The 19,246-nt window shown below is 37.5% G+C and overlaps 2 protein-coding genes across 3 annotated transcripts in view; both read left to right on the forward strand.

The window, feature by feature from the left end:
• LOC118748006 (glutamate decarboxylase) overlaps nt 1–19,246 on the forward strand; it is a 90,266-nt gene that overhangs the window by 46,256 nt on the left and 24,764 nt on the right. The window lies entirely within an intron of this gene.
• Nucleotides 1,954–18,741, forward strand: LOC118747500 (myb-like protein AA). The gene is made up of 9 exons (XM_036481551.1): nt 1,954–1,958; nt 2,528–2,593; nt 10,658–10,831; nt 10,913–11,285; nt 16,361–16,441; nt 17,634–17,723; nt 17,950–18,185; nt 18,261–18,354; nt 18,525–18,741. Exons 1-9 carry the CDS (start codon nt 1,954–1,956, stop codon nt 18,636–18,638), a joined length of 1,233 nt encoding a protein of 410 aa, XP_036337444.1. The 3' UTR covers nt 18,639–18,741.

The following is a 19,246-nucleotide window of genomic DNA, read 5'->3' on the forward strand; positions in this document are numbered from 1 at the left end:
AGTGCTACGCAAACCCCAATAGCGGGGGGTTTGTTTACTTTAAATCACTGATGGGGCACTGTCTTGCCCGCGGGCAAAGCTCTTTTAAGCTTCCATTTACATTTTGTATTGGCGCGTGCAGAGTAAAAGCTCTCTCTGCTCATCGCTGCTCTAAATAGATATTTGTTAGGCGGTTCAAATACGCTTTAATTCTGCACTTCACAGATGCTTTTTCATACATAGTTTATTACCAATACAAAACAAAAATTTTTATTAAAATTCATTTTTATTAAATTCATTGTACATACATCTCGCCAACATTTCACAAAAATCCTAACGAAAGAATGATTGGAACTACATACATACATATCACTGAAGAATTATACGCTGTTTACATGCGGCAATTTTGGAGGCGATTAGTTGAAAGGCCGTTCGTTCACACCAGGTGATTGTTGCTTTCAACTAAAATTTGCCCGTAAAATCGGCTCATGTAAACACCGCATTAGAGTGACAATTATAGATGTCATAGTGTAACTTTTGTATGTAACTAAATAGTTTCTATTTCGTATACTAAGTTTTAAGCGCATCTGCAATGAAGCTCTACTTTGAAAGTGCTAGCTTTGCTGGACTTCTTGGACTTGTACTGTACATATGTTTGTACATAGTAAGTGTGTATATACATCGATATGTACATATGCACGTATACATGTACATACATATGTATGTATGTAGTTTCTGGTTCAAGTAATTTTCCCATCTTTAAGCTTTGGAATAAATGTAGAGCGTTCGCATCAGCTAACAAGCGCTTTCCACTTAACCCATTGCCGTTTTTCCAAGCGTGACACACTCGCTTAACCCATACATGAATATGTATGCATGTATGTACATTAGTGTGGATCGGTCCCCATACAAAAAAAAAGTTTTTCCAGTCCACCCCTAGGATTAAAGATATTTTGAAGGCGATACCAAAAAAAATTTTTTTTTTTCCACGCCCCCCCGATGGGCTATTTACTTTTTTTGACACTACGTCGCCATTTTAAGTCCGATTTAATGAGCCGTACACCATTGTTCATGGCTTGGATGCCGCCACAATTCTTACCTTAATCATTTTTTACTCCGAGTTCGAATTCTAGTAGTGACTGTCGGTATCTCGTTTCACATCATACCTAAATTCCAATTTTTTTTAGTCTGTGTCAAAAAAAGTAAATAGCCCATCGGGGGGGCGTGGCAAAAAAAAAAATTTTTTTTGGGATCGCCTTCAAAATATCTTTAATCCTAGGGGTGGACTGGAAAAACTTTTTTTGTCGATCCACCCTAATGTACATAGATAGAGATACATAGTACTTACTAAAAATGGGCACTGGGAAAGGCATACCATGGTTACATACAGATAAATTAGTTTCATACACATACATATGTACATATGTATGTATGAAAGTGTGTATGTATACAAGCTATGTGTCTATAAAACAGGTTTGTCTTCAAGTCCTCGTAAGAATGCAACGCCCGTTGCGACAGAAGCTGAAAAATGTGGATTTTTTTTTTAAGTGCAGCTATGCGCTTGCGCCGTTTCGCCGTCTTCGAGTTTCGCTTCTTGTTTTCGCTTGATGGCAACTAGGTAAAACAAAATGAATCGTTTAACTTACATATATAATACAACATAAAAGGTTAAACTTGGTCTTTAAAAAGAGGTCTAAATATTTGCATATGTATGCCTTTTTGTACCTAAATAATTATCTATATTTGAAATTTTACATAGAAAATAATTCTGGATCCCGGGATTGAATGCCCTACTAGTTACATATGGGTGTTTCCATGATGTCGGACGAGACATTCGTGCGCCTTTACATAGAGTTAAATAAATCATATGAAAACGGAAGTCACTTATAAAAAAAAATTTGCCGTTGTGTTGCTTTTATATCGTCCTTTGGTTGACAAAAAAATTAGGTGCGCCTGAAACACTGATTTCTGAAAATGAGGTCATATCGGATGTGACAAAAACAGAAGTGGCTTTAGAGTACATGTAAAAATACTTAAGCAAACCTCTGCGAGGTTCTCCTTTCTTAAACATTTTTTGAATAAATTCAAATTAAGGACCATTACAACCAATTCATATCTAATGAGAATCAATTCGTTGTTGGTTTTATTTTAAATTAAAATGAGATTCCGGACGTGACAGATATAAAGTCGTTTGAACCCATCTACTTGCATGTACATATCGTTAGCTTAAAGTGAAAAGTTACTAAGTTGAGTTTTTTTTTTTTAAATTTTACCCTTCAAATCAAAATCCAAACTGATTTTCTGCAAGCACGTATTTTGTGAAAACTGTATTACAAAATTTCGCGTATTCCAATCTTAAATAACTGCCTTCGAATTGAATTCCACAAATATAATTTTTCAGAAAAAGTGGACTTGGAAACTTTTCGTTCTAAGCTGACGATATGTATTTATGCAAGCTGACTTAATGGCTTAAAGATAAATTTTAAAACGAAAAAATAAACAAGTTTTAATTGTTCACTTCGGTGATTGTTTTGTTTTCTATTTGCAGGGGAAGTGATCTCAGCGATGTCTCCATAATTAAAAGAATGCGTGGTGTTGAGGTTTTGGCGCTGAGGTAAGATATGTATACATACATACATATGTGTATGAGCTGCTTATTTTGAAAGTGGCATAAGCCACTTTTCACAATCTCTTGTGCTTAAATGGCTTAAATGGCCGGTTGCTTGTATCTGGCTATTCGTTAAATCTCATAAGCCAAAGTTGAAATGGTTTTTTTCAATAATTTATGACGATAGTATGATTTACAGATGCATTTGGTTACAGGTAATTAAAGCACAAGAGGTGTAAAGTGACCTATGCCACTATCAAAATAAACAAACGGCTCATATGCAAACATATATAAAAAATATTTATTTGTGTAGATATATATATATTTATATGTACATACATATGTATATCGATCGATTAATAATAGAGAATAATTCAAAGTTTGATCAACTCGTATAAGTATTTGGTATACAAAAAAAAAAACCGATGGATAGACATTTTGGGGAGTTTAGTTGCGTTACACTGAACATATCTCACCGCTAGAATTGGTCATCTGAGCTTAGTCTTTCTGCGCTAGCCCTCATCTCAGCTCAGAGATTTTGTTTAAGAAAACTCATCCAGTGCCACAATTGTTTTTATTACTATAGCTTAGCATCCCAAGGGCCTGTTTTAGTAATGTAAAAAAAATCTTAGTTGATGAAATGTCGGCAAGCACTAGACGTTGTATAGAAAATTTCTGACTGCGTACGTTGTTTTTTTTACTCAATAGGAACAAAGTTTTGGGTCTTTAGTTATGTCATTCTTTCAGCATACGAGCGACAAACGAGTTGAAAGATTGTTATTTACGTAAATAAATACAGGGAAGTTAAGACACAATTGGTTTTACTGATTTAAAAGAAACTTTGACCGACAAAAATTAGTTTCCGTTGGGTTGGAAAAATCTCTATTTTGGGAGTGTTTTTGAAAACACATTTCCAACAGATACGAATAATTTCGTATTTTTAAGTAGTAATTAAGCTGACGTTACGTGCGCACATACATATGTACATACATACATGCATACAAATACATACATACATATAAAATATCAATACAAATTGCCAAATTTTGATCTTTCCTCATTCAGATCCACACATAAACGTCAAATTAAAATTGTATGAGAGTTTAAAGAAACCATTATGTTAATTTGTATATATGTATATACATTAGGGTGGTCCTCAAAAAAATCAAATGAGCGATATTTTTCAGTCTCGCCCCCTCAATCGGTAATACCACGGTCACAGATATCACATATAAATTTTGCTACCGACTGGAGGCGATTAAGGCGTGTCGCACGGGGGACATGATTCAGATTCTTCTATAGAGACTCAAAAAATTTAAATCATAATTTTTTTCTTCTAATACCCAAAATCGATACTACTATAGTCGAAGATATCACATATAAATTTTGGTCTCGATAGGAGTCCGTTAAGACGTCTTCATAGGGTAATCTGAAATTTGACCCCTATGCGACACGCTTTAATCGTCTCCAATCGGGACTAAAATTTATGTGATATCCTCGGCTATAGTAGCATCGACGTAGGGGTTGACGCTTATGAAATCGTATATACAAATTTGCTTCCTACATTTAACGACCACCCTAATGTATGTACATATGTATGTACCTATATATATATTTACATATATATAAATACCTATATTTATGGTATCTGAGCCAACTGAATGATCACACTTTCCTGCTGTGCGATGGCCCCCAATCTTCGAGTGTTGGGTAATGGGGCACACATGTTGTTGCGCTTAAGCACCCACTAAAGAATGCCTGAAATTAATTCCTTTTCGAGTTGATTTCCTATTTCAAATTACCATAAAAGGGCGGCCGCTGTTGTCGGCATTGAATGGCGACAAAGTGCTAAAGTCTCTAAAAAAAATCAATTTGATTGTCAAGGCCGCTTTTGCGAGCATTTTGCTGAGTAAACACTTTATGTCAATGCTCACACACGCACACACACAGTCATGTACGTGCATACTGAAATATATGTATGTACATTTGTAAGCAAGTTAGACAGATCGCATGGAAGTGCTAAGCGACCAAGCGATTTACATATAAGAAAAGCTTGAATTTATAGATTCGTAGATGTATTTCATATGTTTAAGTTTAATAGTAAATGTCCACATAGGTATGTACATACATTCATAGTATATACTTACATTCGTACATACATACATATGTGCATTTTTTGAGGCGATTAACGATAATTGCCAGGCCCATGTTACAGCTCATTGCGTTCTCAATGCTTAGAAAATTTATGCATTGGCTTAAATCATTTCGTTTCAGAAAGCCCACGCGCGCATACATACATATGTACATTATTTTTAAAATATTTTTTATTTATGACGAGGTGGTTTATTTGGTGAGAGTCAACAATTAAGTCTCTACGATAATACTAATTTGAGGAAGTACATGATTATTTAGTCAGAATCACGAAAAAATTCAAAATTTGACAGATCATATTTCGAAGAAAAAATGAAGAATGTGAAGCCAATCGAAATTCGGACATCAAATTTGGAATCCGCTTTGATTTAATTCGAAAAATCTAAACCAATTTCCAATTTCCAATTTGCAATGATCGGATCTAAACCAAACTAGGACCACCTCGGGGACACTACCTTTTCGATAGAAAAAAATTATCGACATCGGTTGACGTGGTCCAAAGTTATGTGGTAACATAAATAAAAAAAATATATACCGACAAAATGATAACCTTCTCCTTTTTTTTGAAGTCGGTTATAAAGGAAAAAACTTGTCTCACAACTTGTAGCTTTCCCTGCAGGGTATTTACATGCATACTACATATGTATGTATGTATATGCACTGTTGTCGATGAAGGCAATTGATCGAAATCGAAATGTGCTCACTCTAATAGAGTAACCGCTTAATATAGTTTGGAGGTGTAAGTGAGTATGCATGTGTGTTTTAAAGTCGCTGCTTTGCGAAATCAACGCAATGTGCAAATATGGCCAAAACGCTTTTGAATATCTTAAATGTTATGTATGTACATGTGTATGTATTGTATGTATGTATGTAGATGGATTGAGCTGGAGAACGTGTAGGCGAGCAACAAGTTTTCTAAACTATTACGTCCAGCTGTAGATTTGTTAAAAATATTCGATTGCTCTTTTTTTTCACAAAATACAAAACTAATCCATACGATTACCATATGTAGAACCTGTTAAACAGAGCTGGGCCGTAATGATTCCCTTAGGAATTATATTACTCTCAATTACAAATTACAAGGTATTGTAATTAGTAATCAATTCCTTCAGTCCACAGCAAAGGAATTGATTACTTTTTTAATAACTTAAAAGTAATTTCAAAAGTATTTTTTTTGTTTTTAAATTCCATTACAAGGAATTAATTACGTGCTAGTAATGTAATTGGGGTTTTCCAATTCGTTTGAAAGGAATTGAAAATGTGAAAACATTTTTTCAATTCATTTGAAAGGAATGGAAAAATAAAATTTTTGCTTCCAATTCCATTCCTCGAAGTAATTTAGAAAGTAATCGAAAAAATTTATTGAATAATTTTTTGACTGTTGAATTGCAATAGCTGCCTTGAATAAACAATTTATGACTAAGTAGTATCACTTTAAAATAGCCGAAGAAATTAAACCATAGCTTATCAGTTTATGTGGTTAAAAAGTTAAGGTTAGTTGACAACGATATAAAAAAAATCCATCGTTTACCTAGCATCACATATGTATATCTCTGCTATCGGCGAACGGGTAAAAATCTTCGATACCAAAAGTGCCTCATCACGGCAAGTTAAAGTCTGTTGCAAATCTATGTATTCTCTCTTTTTTAAACTTTAAGCTAAAGCTATTTATAATGAAAGGAAATTTTAAAATTGATTACAGTCAAAAACCAACAATAACTGTATCAAATTGTATAAATACATAAATAAACGATTTGATTATTGGTTACTTATGTTTTCGGCCACCTGCTGGGCCTAACATAAACATATAAAACACACAAGCCTCACTCACCTCTGAAGTAACAAACCCAATTTTTCAATTGATTAATGACTTTTCAATACGCTGATAAAAACTTTCAATTCGTTCAAAAGAAAAAAAAATATAAAAAATAAAGAAAGCGTTAGGGAACCAAAAAAAAACCGAAATAGAAATGGTATTTAATTACACACTTTGGGGGAATTCGCTATTTAGAGCTAATTAAGAATTTAGACGATGCACAAGTGTGTAAGCATTTGGTGTATTTATACCTTTAGTTTAGAATGTATTTTGAAGCATCGGGAAAGGTAGACATTCTCTCAGCTCTATTTATAAATAAGAAAACAACATTGCGATAAAAACTGCACGCATTTGCTGCGGTTTGCACAATTCAACATTTCTATTTATTCCTTTATTGTACATAAATATATATTCCATTGCGAATTTACTTTGTAAAAATAAAGTTACATTTCTGTTGTAATAGTTCTATTTGACAAGACCGCTTGACGCCAGATGGCAAAGGTTAACAAAAGATAGTTTTCTGAAGAAGCAAACATAACAGAAATAAGAAAATCATGATGACCCTGAAGTAACCGTTTTTTGTACAGAATAAATTTCATACATACTTGCATATATACCATACATATCGATGGTCCTTTGCAATTACGACACAACTCAAAACCAGTGTTGCCAGTTTAGCGTAATTCTCCCCAGATTTAGGGTGATTCTAGGCCATGAGGGAAAAAATTAGGGATACAATATCTTTAGTGATTTTCTTAGGGATATTTTCAATTATCAAAATTTTATTTTTTTGTTCTTAGACGAATCAACAGTTATAATTTCCTATAATAGCCTAATAAAGCTTTCCGTTTTTATTTATTTTAATTGCAATTAAATTAATTTTAAATAAGTTAATTTAATTACATTTTATTTAAATGCAATGTGTAATTGAAGTTTAATTGCAATTACTTTTTTAATAAATTCCCAAGTGGGTTGAAAAATTAATTGATTAACCCCCAACGCTGCTACATACCCGAGCTACTAGTATCTAGCAACCTTGGACACCTACAAACCATTTAGATTTAGGACTCTCTGGCAACACTGCTCAAAACTCATGAGCCACTTGAAAGTGCTTATAAATAAAGTCGTTTCCTAATAATAAACAGACCGCTTATCCAAATTAAACAAATTTGGTGTCAAATGAAAGAGGACGTAAATAGCTGTTAAACAGAAATAACCAACGAAAGTTATTTTTATTTTTATAATTTAATACAAAAGAAATTCATATACCTGACCCAAGGTTTGTTCTATGGTATTTAAATAACATTTTTTATTGCAATATTTTTATATATAAATCGAGTAAAATATTGCAACGTATTCAGGAAATGCAAGACATTTCAATGCACTCTTAACCAGAATTAATAATTTTCAATAGAGTTGCCAAATATTTAAAAATTTAAATCACTATATGAGCTGTTTTTCTGTTGCGTTTGTCTCTGGCCAAGGAAAATTGAAAAAAATTTCCGAATAGAAAATTCCGAATAAATTGATTTCCCATAGATTTTGTACACGAAATATTTTTTTATTTCCTTAATTTTGATCGCAATATTACCATTTTAATGGCTGTACAGGTACAAAATTGTATCTATGCTAAACAATTATTTAGATTAGAGTGCGTTGTAAATTATTTACCATTCCATTTACAATTGCTAGATTTGAAATATGTATTATGGTATTTTGATTAAAAATAAAAAAATTTACTTTATTATTTTTATTATTTACCATAATAAGCACAATTCTTGAAGAATGCCCACAAAGGCATTAATTTGGCAGTTAAAGGATTTTATCTCACATAATTCTATGTATACTGGATTTATGTGGACCAACGATATTCACCCATTTCGAACTTGCCACCAACTATGCTATACAGATTCACCCTCGAACCAGATCAATAAACAATTGGGAATTATTATTGAAAGTCTCTTGAAGAGAACCAGAGTTTACCGATCGAAAAATATTGACTTTCAAGAATTCTATACCATTTCTACGAAAAAATCTATTTTTCCTATATAAAAATACCTGGAAAACTTTGAGCGCTTTGAGCGACCTCTAAATATTTTTTGATTTCGGTTTCGATATAGAACAATCCTAGGGGGGGTGAGAGCGTTACAATTTCGACTTTACTGTTTTTGGACCACCCTACTGTACATACATGTGCATGACAATATTTTCTTACACAGCTGCGACAGGTGTTCACACTAAGCTTGTTCGAGATTTATTGTATGTAGGTATGTACATACACACATACGCATTAGTATTTAGATATGTAAATACATTCGCTCATATCAATCAATGCTCGATTTAAATGAACAAGGCCCTTACCATTTTGCCTTGCTTAATATTTTCGGATAGCTTCGGATAGTTTGTGGTGCATTCCTACCTATAGCAAAATCCAAAGTTTAATCATACTCCGCGTCTCTTAAAGACTACGAGATATTAATTGACATCTTAAAGATGGCCCTGAAAGCATTTTCTATGTAAAATTTGCTTCTCCAGTAAAATTTTAAAATTTGTTGTTTAGAGCTCTTTGCATTGACAATGGCGATATGTACCTTATATATTGTATGTATGTATTTACATATCTTTTATATGGCTCTAACGGCGCTTTGATGACACTCAAAAACCACAGCAGTACTTAAGAGAAGCTCGTTTGTTTATTTTATGATGTGTCTTCTAGTTTCTTTTTTGTCTTTATTACTTTCTTGTGGCATTATGTAATTTGGACTATTGTAACATGAGCGAGCGCTCATTATAAACAAAATGAATTTCGAAAACATCACCAGCAATGACGTCGCTTACCGATTTTGGTTAACTGACGACAAAGGCAAAACAATTAAGTCAAAATGAATATAAATTACACGCAAACTACGAGGAGAATAAGAGTTTCGATTATTAGTAGGGATGAGTAATCTTTTGAAACAAAAGAATTATGTACATAAATATATACATATACATACATGAATGATTCACTTCTTTGAACGAAATATAAACTAGGTGGAAGGTTTATTTTCTGTTTACATTTATTTAACAAATCCATGTTTGTGCATATGTTGCTTGATTTACGTTGCAGTTGATTAAAGCTTCGTTTAAGGAAATGCAGTCATCATTACTGTACTGTTACTCACAAAATTGAGCGTGCTGCTCTTTTTTTTGCTAATATTCGCAATGTTATACATGCTAAAATTTTTTTTGTTAATTTTGTATTAAACTATGGCTTATATTTTAACAAACCCCATTTAAATCCAAGAATGGTACTGTGTACGAAAATTATGAAAAGTCTGCAAAATTGCGAACTTTTTAATACGAATTTCTAAAAAAATTCAGGTATGCAGTTTTATAGTCCATTAAATTTTAGTATAAAAATGTGCAAATTTCAAATGTCTAAAAATTCGCGTTGATTTTTGAGATTTTTTTTTTGCAGACTGTCCTACGCATTTTTTTCCATATAAAAAATAAATATGTATATGTATGTACATATGTAAACGTTGCTCTATTTGTACAAAATTTCTGTGCGAATTGGTCGGACTCATTAAAAGTAACACAATCGACTAAAGTTCGGTATTTCTCCTAAATATTCGAAACTTCGATTTTGCCCCCAATAATTTCGGTAGTATTAGGCTTTTACTTTTGTAAAAACGGCTTGCATAGTTTTGATCCCGATTATGAAAATCTAAATTTCATTTCATTCAACTACATAAACATGTGTATTGTAAGACCAAGTTGTCCCAAAAATTTAAATTTTTTTTTTAATTTTTAGGTACGCAGTTTTATAGCGCATTAAATTTTAGTACAATAACAGGCAAGTTTGACGTGGCTAAGAATTAACATTGATTTTTTGCTGACGGGAGTGAGCCACGGTGCTTCATTTATATCATTATACAAAATTGACAGAATCATTGTTTTAGTAATATTCGATGAAACGCTCCAAGGCGACCAAGCAGGGGGCTGGCTAGCAATAGGCATTACTCCCGCGCTTCTCACGCCTGCTGCGCTCGAGCAGATCTCTTTGTGAGCGTTTTTAACTACGACTACAACAATTTTTTTGGCTCTTCTTTTTATTTCAGCGTCAACAAAATTACCACATTGCAACCATTTGAAGACTGCCACAAACTTCAGGAATTATATTTGCGTAAAAACAATATACAGGATATTAATGAAATCGCCTATCTGCAAAGCTTGCCTGCTCTCAAGTATTTATGGTTGGAGGAGAATCCGTGCTGTGATCGGGTTGGGCCCAAGTGAGACTCAGATACATAGATTGTTTGAATAGAATCGCATCCCAAAATGCACAAATATTTTCCCTTTTTTTTTTTTACTAGTTACCGCCAAACAGTGCTTCGCGCCCTGCCAAATCTGAAGAAGTTGGATAATGTTGAGGTGACACAGGAGGAGCTCGATGAGGCTTTGCGTGGTGGCGGCGGCGGCAGCGGTAGTGGTTCCGGCGGGACGCGAGAAGAGGAGGACGTGTACGAGGATAGCTATGCGCAACAACAGCCAACACAGCGTTATGAACAGCCTTCACCTCCTCAGCAGCAACAACAACAACAACAGCTGCAGCAGCAATCACAACAAAATCAGTACCCGCCACAACACAGACAACAACAACAACAACAACAAGCGGCGTCACAGTACCAACATAATTCGTCACCGCAACAATATCAGCAGCGCCGCAGTTCGAGTCCAATGAAAGAGGTAATTTTATGAGAAGGATATAACTCTGATTGCACTGATGCATCTTCACCACCGCAAACAAATCGATTTCAACACTTGATTCATACTCAGCACTTTGATCATTAGTGTACATATGTACATACATTCTACATACATATCGTTACCTTAATTCAAAAAGGCCCTAATCAACCCGAAACTGCTTTTTTTTACAGATTTTGGTACACCTTCAATAAAAATTTTATTTTTTATTATTTAATTAAATTTTTTATTTTCACTTTTTCAAAAGCTCTACCTGTTCGTGATACTATTTTTATAATGTTTCTTGCGTCTCCTCTAAAATAAAAAAAATTTTTGGTTAGTGCCTTTGTGAATTAAGGTAACGATATGTGGTATTGATTAGTGTAGTAACTTACCTTCGGGCTTAACGGGCTTGGTATGCTGATGAAGCCGAAATTCGTTTTGCGAATTTCTTTCGTTTTCTAGGTATTGAAAAATAGGCAGTGGTTGGGTTTATTTATGGAACTTAAAATAAAAAAAGGTTCGAGATTTCAGTTTATTGGCGCGATGGTCGTCCAAAGTAGCCGCAATCGATTTCAGTAAAGAGTGGTGGTCTTATAATTCAAAATTAACCAAAAAAACTCTGTATTTGGGAGACTGTTCCCTGTAAAGGTTTCCTAATTATGCGGCTACTACTCTTAGAATATATGTTTGTACATATGTATATATACATACGAATGTATAGTATAATGTACCGTGATCATTCGCAGCTTCAAGCACTTATTGAATTGTGTAGAAATAAATTGATTGCCAAATTTTCTTGAGTATATATTAATATGAAATTCTCGTTTTTTTTTTTCAATTAAAAATTAGTATTTCGATTTGCGAAAGTATTTTAAGATCTATTTTAACTTACTAATAACTAATTCTAATTTAAATTCACGCTTACAATACGGACATCGCGCACAAACAAAACCCCTTGAACTAACCTATTACTGAAATACTAAAAAATTAATTGCACCTCTGCTAATATCAACACTGCAATCAATCAAACGAAGCCCTCGCAACAAAACTTCTTCTTCTTCTTCTTTTTTGGCGCTGTAACCGCCTAAGCGATTTTGGCCGAGTTCAGCAAAGCACGCCAGTCGTTTCTCCTCTGTGCCAACTGGCGCCAATTGGAAACGCCAAGTGAAGCCAAGTCCTTCTCCACCTGATCTTTCCATCGCAGTGGGGGCCTCCCTCTTCCTCTGCTACCACCAGCGGGTTCCGAGTTGAATACTTTCAGAGCTGGAGCGTCGGTGTCCATTCGAACGACATGGCCAAGCCAGCGGAGCCGCTGTATTTTAATTCGCTGCACTATGTCTATGTCGTTGTAAAGCTCATACAGCTCATCGTTCCATCGTCTGCGGTACTCGCCGTCGCCAACGCGTAAAGGACCGTAAATCTTCCGCAAAATCTTTCTCTCAAACACCCCAAGAGCCGCCTCATCGGATGTTGTCATTGTCCATGCTTCTGCGCCATATACCAGCACGGGCATGATGAGTGACTTATAGAGCGTGGTTTTCGTACGTCGAGAGAGGACTTTACTCCTGAATTGCCTACTCAGTCCAAAGTAGCACTTGTTGGCAAGAGTGATTCTACGTTGGATTTCAATGCTGACATTATTATCGGTGTTAATGCTGGTTCCCAAGTAAACGAAATTCTCTACTTTCTCGAAATTGTAACTGTCAACAGTGACGTGGGTACCAAGGCGCGAATGTGCTGACTGTTTGTTTGATGACAGGAGATACTTCGTCTTGTCCTCGTTTACCACCAGACCCATGCGCTTTGCTTCCCTATCCAACTTGGAAAAGGCAGAACAGACTTCGCGGTTTTTGTTACCGATGATGTCGATGTCATCGGCATAAGCCAGCAATTGCACGCTCTTGTAGTAAATTGTTCCTGAGCGGTTCAGTTCTGCAGCTCTTATTATCTTCTCCAACATCAGATTAAAGAAGTCACATGAAAGGGAGTCGCCCTGTCTGAAACCCCGTTTTGTGGCGAACGGCTCGGAGAGGTCTTTTCCAATTCTGACGGAGCTGGTGGTATTGCTCAACGTCATTTTACACAGCCGTATGAGTTTTGAGGGGATGCCAAATTCAGACATAGCGGCGTATAGGCAACTCCTTTTAGTGCTGTCAAAAGCGGCTTTAAAGTCGACAAATAGGTGGTGAGTGTCGATCCTTTTCTCGCGGGTCTTTTCCAAGATTTGGCGTATTGTGAATACCTGGTCTATGGTGGATTTGCCAGGTCTAAAGCCACACTGATAAGGCCCAATCAGTTCATTGACGGTGGGCTTCAGTCTTTCGCACAATACGCTCGATAAGACCTTGTAACCTATGCTTAGAAGGCTGATCCCGCGGTAGTTGGCGCGAATGGCGGGGTCACCTTTCTTGTGGATTGGGCAGAGCACACTTAAATTCCAGTCGTCGGGCATGTGTTCATCTGACCATATTCTGCACAAGAGTTGATGCATGCACCTTATCAACTCCTCGCCGCCGTACTTGAATAGCTCAGCTGGCAGGCTGTCAGCTCCAGCGGCTTTGTTGTTTTTCAGCCGCGTTATTGCTATACGTACCTCGTCATAGTCAGGCGGTGGAACGTCGACTCCGTCATCATCGACTGCGGGCTCGGGTTCTTCTTCTCCACAACTTTCTGTGCTGCTGCCATTTAGTAGGGCGGAAAAGTGTTCCCTCCATAATTTAAGTACGCTCTGGACATCAGTTACTAGGTCGCCATTATTGTTCTTACAGGAGTGCGCCCCGGTCTTTAAACCTTCCGTAAGTCGCCTAACTCTCTGGTAAAATTTTCGGGCATTCCTCCTGTCGGCCAGCATTTCAAGCTCTTCGCACTCACGTATTTCTGCCTCTCTCTTCTTGTTGCGGCAAATACGTCTCGCTTCCCTCTTCAGATCCCTATAGCGGTCCCACATAGCGCGCGTTGCGCCCGATCGCAGCGTGGCCCTGTAGGCGGCATCTTTTTTCTCTGCAGCTTCCTGACACTCCTCATCGTACCAGTTGTTCTTTCGGGCTCGCTGAAATCCGACTACTTCTTCGGCGGCGGTACTTAATGAGCGGGAAATGTGGTTCCACTGCTCGCATATGTCGGTTTGTTGAAGAGTGCTCTCTGAGAGCAGGTGTGAGAGTCGAGTAGCGAAAGCGCTGGCTGTCTGTTGTGATTGCAGCTTTTCGACGTTAAGCTTTCCTTGCATATTTGGGCGCACATTTTTTGCTGCACAGAGGCGGGTGCGTATCTTGGCTGCAACAAGATAGTGGTCCGAGTCGATGTTTGGGCCTCGGAGTGTGCGTACGTCTAAAACACTGGAAGCGTGCCTTCCGTCTATCACAACATGATCGATTTGGTTTCTCGTTTTTCGATCCGGAGACAGCCAGGTAGCTTGATGGATCTTTTTATGCTTGAACCTAGTACTGCATACTACCATGTTTCGGGCCCCGGCGAAGTCGATCAGCCTCAATCCGTTGTCGGACGTTTCGTCGTGGAGGCTGAATTTTCCGACGGTGGTTCCAAAGATCCCTTCTTTGCCCACCCTGGCATTGAAGTCGCCAAGCACGATTTTGATATCATGACGGGGGCAGCGCTCGTACGTGCGCTCCAAGCGCTCATAGAAGAGATCCTTGGATGCCTCATCCTTCTCTTCCGTCGGGGCATGGGCGCAGATGAGCGAGATGTTGAAGAATCTCGCTTTGATGCGGATTGTGGCTAGACGCTCGTCCACCGGGGTGAACGACAGTACTCGGCGACGGAGTCTCTCTCCCACCACAAATCCAACTCCGAATTTGCGCTCCTTTACATGGCAGCTGTAGTAGACGTCGCAAGGCCCCAGACATTCTTTGCCTTGCCCCGTCCAACGCATTTCTTGGATGGCGGTGATGTCAGCTTTTGTCCTTACGAGGACATCAACCAGCCGGGCAGAGGCACCTTCCCCATTAAGGGTCCGGACATTCCAGGTGCATGCCCTCAAATCGTAGTCCTTTAAACATTTGCCGTGGTCGTCATCATAAGGGGGGGTCTCATCCGAGGCTTTGCCTTGCTTCTTCACTGGAAGTGGTTTTTACGTGGCGGGTCCCAAGCCCAGCGCACAACCCATTGCTGGGACGGGGGTGGTTTCGCAACCAAATACACGTTTATATAGCGAGCCGCTTGCTCCAAGCAGACACCCGCTTGCAGCCGCACCTACTGGTGAACAGACGCTGCAGACTTCAGTGAGCCCTTAAACCGAATAAGTCAGAGTGGCCCCACCGAAGCTCCCTCTCTTTCTGCCGTGACCCAAGGCTCCACTCGGATTGGTTACCGCATCTCGCACATGGGTTGCTCACGTTGCCCAGAGTGCGCGAACGAGGACGCAAGAGTCGGGATTGAGTATAGCCATGCAACTGTAACTGCATACCCAGCGCAATGACTATACCCCATTGCACTCCAACAAAACAGTCCGGCAAATACAGAGGAAAGCGCCAGCGAGCCGAGCAAAAGCAATGAGGTATCGAAACCAGCCTCACCCGCACAGGTATTTCGTGCTCCCAACTTCATTCATGTATAGCGTAGCGTTAATGCTTTCGTAAAACAATAGTAGTTAGTCTGCAATTTTAAAAACTTTGAAAATCAAAAAAAAAAAAAACTGCGAAAAAATTTTGCAAAATTTATTTTATGTTTCCTATCTGCCCTATTCTGGCTTTCACAAACACTTAAATAGTATGTTTTTTGCTGTACTAACTAGTAATCGTCCATCTTTTGAATTTATTTGCATGGAAGCACTCAATTTTAATTTGGAAAATTTACTCGATTTGTGAAAACCAGAACAGCTAGCCTAAAAATGAATTTGAGAAGTTTAAGCGAAATCGAAACCCGCAACTTTTTTTTTGAATTGTGTTACCCGCACAATTAGGCAACGCCCATGCTTATTTTAAATCCACCAACTCATTAAATTAAACCACCAAATCAACAAAAACATCACTACTAATGGACACTGTACTAATTCATTTTCATTTTGCAATTTTGCGTACGTCTTTATTCTGGCACCACCGTCAACACCCATTGCACAGGAGCCAGTTGCTGCGCATACACCTTCACCGAAATATAATTCATACACGAACGTGAATCGGTTGTCCTATCATCAAAATGATGTAAGAACATTGGTAGCTGCGATTATTTTTTTTTTTAATTTTTTACGTAAACTGAAGTCTCTCAAAAGCTCTAGATCCATTGACTACGAGTACCTACCCATTATGAATGTATTTCTAATTTACATACAACCATAGCAAGCCTCGGACTGTGCTGAGAGTCTAGCGATATGCGGAAAGTCCATGGGATATTTGAACCATTTTTTTTTTGCGACGGGGAATCATAATTTGCTTATGCCTATTCAATTGTTTGCAGATAGAGGCGTCAGTATGTATTCGAACGGAGTCTCTAAATTCTGGTTCGTAACCAAGAGCATAACAAGGCATTGCACTGTGTAGGATCACCGTTTCCTTCGGATTAGTACGCGACCGGAGAAAAGCACTATAATGACCGATGTTTGAACACACATTGGAAACGACGGGCCACAGGCCACAGCTTTCAATTTTGTAGCTTCGTTATCTAAACGCCTTGTCGATGGCGATATGAGTTTTTTGAATGTGTCAGCGAAATCATTAATTTGTATGAATTTGCCATAAAATAAGAGAAAGAGTATTGTCAAGGAGTTTACTTTTTTGAAGAAAATATAGTCTAACGGGTCTATAATATTCACCTCTTGATATGGAAGCTTATTTTTAAGGATGTAAACTCTAGGCCGCTTACGGATTCGACTACCTTCTCCTTTGTAGGAGGACCGCTCCTATCCGCTCTCTGAGAGTCATTTGCATTTATCGATTGTGAATATGCCACTGTCGAGTGTCACGCGATTTTTCGGCAACATTTCATTTGCAAACGTACAAAAACATAGGTATGTAGGTCCATACATAAATTAACGTTTTTCAGTGAAATTTGTATTATGAATTCATGGCATGAAATATGCGAGGAGGACTCTACTTTTAGGTGAACTGAATAGGTAGGTGGTATGGGCTGGGCAAAGACAAATACATATGTATGTCATTGTGCTCGTAGTCAACGGCTCTCAGCTTATATTAAGCACTTTGACGCACCCTTTATCTAAACTAACCAGCAATTTTTTGTTATGTATTTTTTTTGCACTCAAACACCGAAATTGTAACTCCAACAAATTTTAACATACACCAACGTACATACATACATACATACATACGTTCGCTAAACTGCGCGGCGGCTATACGAAATTGCGTTTGACTAACAAATTGAAACTTTTGGTAATAACAGCGCTCTCCGGGCTCGGATCAGGATAGTCCGCATGTTGGGTACCGGGAGCGTGCGCCCATCCCACCTAGCATATCTACACAATCGATGAAGGTAAGTTGAGGTTGCGGTAATACTAATACGATTAATATCCTCATTTCAGTTATTTTTTGGTATTTTTAAAATCATTCATTATTTTTTTGTTTGTTTTTTGGTGCGAAAATAGTATATTAAATTTACGTATGTACAGATGCTTTCAGCTACGTTATTTTTGTTGTTGAAATTTTTCGTATTTGCATATGCGTTGCTATTCCATTCTGCCATTTTTTTCTTTGGGCAGGAATACTACCAGTCTGACCGTCCGTCATATCCTGCCCATTACCGTCATAGCCAAACCGATTTGACTGAGTGGGAGGAACAGCAGCAGCACAATCAATTTGGCAGCACTGCTGCATTGCATCATGCCGGCAGTGGTGGTCCGCGTCGAAGTGAGGTCAGTGACCGTTATGCTTATCGGAATGGCAGCGCGCGTGAAAATGGCGGCGATTGGGACGATGCGGAGCGACCGCGAGCCAGGTAATGAAGTGATTTGTGATTTTTTCTTGAATTAGTGGTTTAAATTAATTATGCATACATACTATTTCATTATAGGCGGCCCGATGGACGTTACAGTGACTCAGCTAGCACCGTTTCAACAGCTGTACTTAATCATTATTCGGGCTATCATAGGCGCCCCATAAATCGGGTAAGTGTGAAAAGTGAGAACACTTGAGGAATTTTGAATTGTGTCGTTAGTGCAGAGCACCATCGATTTGTAGAAATAATACGGCTGAAATTTCAAGCTTCACGAAACAAGCTTACTAAACTTCCATTGAAAAAATTTATAAAATAATTCAATTTTTTTCGCATTTTCAGAGTTCGAATTTGCTATCGGCAACTTTGTGCCTCGTCAAAGAGCTGGACTACCCGAGCTTAGAGGTGGTGGAGCACGCCGTGCGTTGTCGCATCGATGAACTGTCGGCAGACTGATGATGAATGCGCCGCATGCCGTCCTGTTGAGGAATGCGGCGGCAACCGTGAGACGGACACGCTGTACAGTTGCCAGTGTCACTTCGAACACACAAAAAAAAAACACAAAAAAAAAAACAAATCTAAAAGAACTGAAGTACGGTCTAACAGTTTGGGTGGTGCGAATGAAATTGACAATGAACGCTCTGGATACTCACTTACGAATTGGTGGAAGCATATCACCACAAATTGGCTACGAATATTAATTTTCGCAACAAATTTCTTGCAATTAAATAACTAAGTTTAGTAACATAAATACATACACTTCGGTTGATTTTTTTTTTTGTTTAACTTATAGATAAATGAAGCTATTAATGAAATTAATTATTTTTTAACGAACTAGCATTAATCGGTTAATACTCGTTGTAATTGAAAAATGTTTAATTTTTAACCGAGGTGCAATGAAACGCAATAAATAGAAAATTACAGAATTGAATAAGAAAGGCGCTGCCGAAAGAATATATACATACATACAATAATGGATGAAAACAGAATAGGATCTTAGAATTCAAATTAAGAACAAAAAAAAACAAAGAAAATGAAAAAACAAGGAACAATGCATGAAACAG

Source organism: Rhagoletis pomonella, unplaced genomic scaffold, assembly GCF_013731165.1.
Source record: "Rhagoletis pomonella isolate Grant_MI unplaced genomic scaffold, Rhpom_1.0 Rhpom_scaffold_00012, whole genome shotgun sequence".
Classification (NCBI taxonomy): Eukaryota; Metazoa; Arthropoda; class Insecta; order Diptera; family Tephritidae; genus Rhagoletis; species Rhagoletis pomonella.